The sequence below is a fragment of the Coregonus clupeaformis genome, chromosome 35, assembly GCF_020615455.1.
Source record: "Coregonus clupeaformis isolate EN_2021a chromosome 35, ASM2061545v1, whole genome shotgun sequence".
In the NCBI taxonomy this organism is placed as follows: domain Eukaryota; kingdom Metazoa; phylum Chordata; class Actinopteri; order Salmoniformes; family Salmonidae; genus Coregonus; species Coregonus clupeaformis.
The window spans coordinates 2,948,455-2,953,460 of record NC_059226.1 but is presented as its reverse complement, the minus strand read 5'-3'; the positions used below and the strand labels follow the sequence as shown (position 1 = coordinate 2,953,460).

General features: G+C 42.5%; 1 protein-coding gene across 1 annotated transcript; it reads left to right on the top strand.

Annotated features, from left to right (window-relative positions):
- Window positions 1–328: 328 nt before the first annotated feature.
- On the top strand, window positions 329–3,147 carry LOC121550372 (ferritin, middle subunit). Its single transcript, XM_041862600.2, has 4 exons — window positions 329–645; window positions 1,049–1,195; window positions 2,178–2,303; window positions 2,650–3,147. Exons 1-4 carry the CDS (start codon window positions 544–546, stop codon window positions 2,803–2,805), a joined length of 531 nt encoding a protein of 176 aa, XP_041718534.2. The 5' UTR covers window positions 329–543; the 3' UTR covers window positions 2,806–3,147.
- The last annotated feature ends 1,859 nt before the right edge of the window (window positions 3,148–5,006 follow it).

Genomic DNA, 5,006 nt, shown 5'->3' with positions numbered 1-5,006 from the left:
AAGCTTTTACAAATGTACTGATATATGTGGATGAACGTGGCATTCCGGCAACTTTGAGAAAAACAATGTTTAGTTGTGCGTGTTGTTCACACGCGTACGTGCCCTCTCATTTGCTAGAATGGTCCCAACTGCTCTCGCCTGTATGCTATCATTGAGGACATGTATTGCCATTGTTAGAGCGGTCACTCGGCTATCTTGTCAATATAATACATCATCTGTGCTTTAGGTCATGCGTATGAGTGAGATCGTCATCAAATGATCCTCCTCTTTTCTGTTGAAATTCTAAACGTGATTGGCTGCGCTCTGTGAGGGTCGATTTCACTGACGCATTCCGTTTGGAACAATAAATAGAGCGAACAAGGCTTCTTCACCTCCACATCTCTGGGAAGACGCATGAAGAAGTTCTTGCTTCAACAGTGATTGAACGGAACTCTTCTGCCGGATTGAAAACGTAACACTTGCTTGAACTCTAATAGCAACATAGTCTAAGAAACTTTATTTTTGTACCGTTCATTTTGATATAAAAGAGGAAAATCTGCCAAAATGGAGTCTCAGGTCCGTCAGAACTATCACCGCGACAGCGAAGCTGCCATCAACCGGATGATCAACATGGAGATGTTTGCCTCTTACACCTACACTTCAATGGTAAGGAGACTATTGTAGGCTACTAAGAGGACAATTTTGTTGATCTACCTGTGTATTATTATGCCTGGGCCTAAATGCCATTATTTTCTCTTGACTTTTCTGTAGGCCTAGGCAATTAATAGCCAAGAAACTCAATTCCGTGAAGTACATATTTGAGTTTTACTTGGCTAGGCTATTAAGAGCCTTCCGGTAGATATAGATTTTAAATGAAGCTGGGACTCTATCCTACATAAGACAAAGCGCGTAACATCTCATTGACAGGTTAATTGGCAGGTTATAAAGTAGACTAAGTACTAGACTGATGCATGCCTTTGTCATCAAGCTTAGTTGCCACAACATGAACAGAATGCTGAGTCATGTTTGACATGTCTTTCTAACCACACTATTTTGTCTATCCACCTAGGCTTTCTATTTCTCCCGTGACGATGTGGCTCTGCCTGGCTTCGCTCATTTCTTCAAGGAGAACAGCGACGAGGAACGCGAGCACGCCGAAAAGCTGCTTTCCTTCCAGAACAAAAGAGGTGGACGCATTTTCCTCCAGGACATCAAGGTGTGGCCACTGAGCGTCGAAACACACTCATTTACATAGACGAGGGTTCTCAGTTGAAAAGGTTCTACATGGACCCAAATGGTTAATCTATAGGGACAAGCCGAATAACCCTTTATGGTTCTAGATGGAACCTGTTGTTCTAAACTGTAGACTTCAAGTATGGGAGTTGTTTTGAATGAGTAGTCTTTAATGCTGAGGTAGTTATTTGAAAGGCACGCCCTATGTGACTGCCCTGGTATTAGAGCAAGGTGGCCAAAGGAGATGTCCTGACTGCGTAGGCCTATGAGTACAGGGATTTTTCTGCCATTGAAATCATTGGGTGGGCTGCCTAATCACTTTTTCTAAGGAAGTCCAAACAATAGGGGGGAAAATATGGATTGTATTTTAAGATATATATTTCTAGAATGGAAAAACGCATTTAGTATACACTAAAATCAGATATACATTTTCTCTCTGCTACATGGCAAAATGTGTAGAATTGCAGGACATTGGCTTTAAAACTGCAAAGATTTCTCTCTACTCCATGGAGGAAATTGGCTTAAGTGTCTCTACAGTGCCAAGCTGATCTAGAGAACCAGGAGTAGTCCTAAACACACTGCGTCTATAACCACTGAACTGAAAAAGCGTGAGAGGTGTAACTCGATTCAATCTATCCAAATGTTAAAATATGCAATTTAGCAGACGCTTTCTTCCAAATCAACTTAGCCATGCATGCATACATTTGACATATAGGTTGCCCCAGCAGGAAGTGAACCAGTTACCTTTGGCGTTGAAAGTGCCATGCTCTACCGACTGAGCCACACCGGATTTGTGGTTTTTCGTATTGACGGTGTTAAATTGACCCCATCTTGACTTTTTGCTGAATTGTTTCCAGTTCCTTTTATCCCTATGTGCCAGATATACTGGCTGACTGTTAGTAGGTATACATAGGTATACATACTAGTAGTCCCTAACCCTCCTGTGTTCCCTCTGTCCTGTGTAGAAGCCAGATCGTGATGAGTGGGGCAATGGCCTGGAGGCCATGCAGTGTGCTCTGCAGCTGGAGAAGAATGTAAACCAGGCCCTGCTGGACCTGCACAAGATTGCCTCCGACAAGGTCGACCCCCATGTAAGTAATGTCCCCCTCTTTATGGGGGAACTACACGTCACATGTATACATCACATAGAATACAGCTACTGTACTGTCCCAGGAGCTGATCAGGTTGTTGTAGCTCTGCTAACTAATGACACAGGCTTGTGTGACCTGCCTCTTCACCCAAACACAATAGCCCACAGACGTACAAGAATGCACACTATACAAAAAATGCAGCAAATACATAAGTTGGACAGCTGCAAACACCTCATTGAGTTAGTTATCTGCCCTTATGTCATTACCACCAGGCTCCTGTGTGTTACTGCATCTACAGTAGTGGCTGTAGTCATTCTCTTGTCTGACCTGTGTTTTCCTCCTTTAGCTGTGTGACTTCCTGGAGTCCCACTACCTGAATGAGCAGGTGGAGGCCATTAAGAAGCTGGGCAACCACGTCTCCAACCTCACTAAGATGGATGCTGTCAACAACAAGATGGCCGAGTACCTGTTTGACAAGCACACCCTGGGAGGGCAGAGCTAAACCACGTCCAGGCTACAACCTCCAGCCTCATACAAGGACTCCTGGATTTTCTGCTCTATTCTGCTGCCTTTGCATCTATAAGGAGGAGAAGGTGTTGAATTGGTACAGCGCAATGCACAACAGCTGTAATGTTGACAAGTTTGTTAAAAGATCACAAGTTGTTGCTGATGTTTTCTAAATGTTGCCAGCTGTAGTAATGGATGTTAGTCTATTCAGGTGCTTTGTCTTTGTGCTGTCTTACTGAGCATTTCAATACCTAAAATGAGGGTTTTCTTCACTAGGTGTAACTGGTCATTTTCAATCTGCACAGAATCTGAAGAATAAAACCTTTTTTGAGCTGGATTCACTGTTTGTTACTATATGGGACTATATATATATATCTCAAACACATGGGACCAACACTACATGTTGCATTTATATTTTTGTTCAGTGTACCTATGACATGAGCCCAAAGCCCAACATCTTTGCATTCATTCTCTCATTTCCCCATAGAAATGATAAATTCTAACAATTTGTAGGCCTACTACAGTGACTTTGAGGGTCATAATTGGAAAAGGTTGACATGAGGTTTATAAGGGCTATTACCATATCTTGTAATAGTGCCATGTCTGTTCAGGTCCCATAAAACAACAACAACTCTAGGCCTGAAACGGTGAACTGGGTAACCACATTCACTAGTCGATTTAGCCTGTGCATTTTAAGTATATTAAATGGCCTAGAGGTCATTCAAACCCGTGCGTAAATCTACTAGCAAGTGGTTATGACACACAGGTCGTCCCAGGGTTACTGGTTGATGAGGACAATATTTGCTATCTCTGAATATATTTCTTAACAGACACACTACTTCTTGTTATTTGAATTAATACTTGAGTAGACTATTCATCACGTTCTATTCCATATTCTGAGCCATATGCCTATCCAATCCTTGATGCATTAGGCGCTTAGGGACTGTATGTTATTTGAGGGATACCTGGAGAAAATTGGACAGCTCTGAAATAAATGGATAGCCCTCACTTAAGCAAAATATATTTTTACTCGAACCTCCCTGAACGCTTGAAAAAAAAAAAGTGACCCTCCCCTATACCCAAAATAATAATTAGTACAAAGTGGATAGCAGAGAACATGCCTACCATTTACCTTCACTCCTAGGACATTCTAGAGCCTTTAGATATGCAGTTTTAGAAACTGTTCTTTGTTTTGTAAGCATTAGCCCACATGGCAAAGTATCCTGAAGGTTGTCGATTCACATTCCACTGCTGACAAGGGTAGGGGTGAAAAGATGTCCTTTATAATTAAAGCACCGCATGAATCTATCTAATTTGCGGTCCAAGAAAAAATAGCAATTTCATGCAATTCCACATTTTGCATAACTGGAGACAAGCAGAATATTTTAATACCACAACAGAGCATGACAACGAATACAGTGCATTTGGAAAGTATTCAGACCCCTTGAACTTTTCCACATTTTGTTACGTTACAGCCTTATTCTAAAATGGATTCAATTGTTTTTCTTCAATCTAGACACTACCCCATAATGTCAAAGCAAAAACAGGTTTTTAGAAGTCCTTTAGGTGCCTTTTGGCAAACTACAAGTGGGCTGTCATGTGCCTTTTACTGAGGAGTGACTTCCATCTGGCCACTCTACCATAAAGGCCTGATTGGTGGAGTGCTGCAGAGATGGTTGTCATTCTGGAAGGCTCTCCCATCTCCACAGAGGAACTCTGTCGGATTCTTGGTCACCTCCCTGACCAAGGTCCTTCTCCCCCGATTGCTCAGTTTTGCCGGGCGGCCAGCTCTAGGAAGAGTCTAATGGTCATCCATTATAGAATGATGGAGGCCACTATGTTCTTGGTGACCTTCAATGCTGCAGAAATGTTTTGGTACCCTTCCCCAGATCTGTGCCTCGACACAATCCTGTCTCGGAGCTCTACGGACAATTCTTTTGACCTCATGGCTTTTTTGCTCTGACATGCACTGTCAACATTTTACATTTTAGTCTTATCCAGTTAGTGAGTGCATAATGGCCCTCTGTGGGAATCGAACCCACAACCCTGGCGTTGCAAGCGCCATGCTCTACCAACTGAGCTACAAAGGGCCCGTAGTCAACTGTGGGACCTTATATAGACAGGTGTGTGCCTTTCCAAATCATGTCCAATCAATTGAATTTACCACAGGTGGACTCCAACCAAGTTGTAGAAACA

Coding starts and splice junctions, on each gene's coding strand:
- LOC121550372 (XM_041862600.2), top strand. CDS start 544: ATGGAGTCTCAGGTCCGTCAGAACTATCACCGCGACAGCGAAGCTGCC. Junction 646..1,048: donor CTTACACCTACACTTCAATG/GTAAGGAGACTA, acceptor CTATCCACCTAG/GCTTTCTATTTCTCCCGTGA. Junction 1,196..2,177: donor TTTTCCTCCAGGACATCAAG/GTGTGGCCACTG, acceptor TGTCCTGTGTAG/AAGCCAGATCGTGATGAGTG.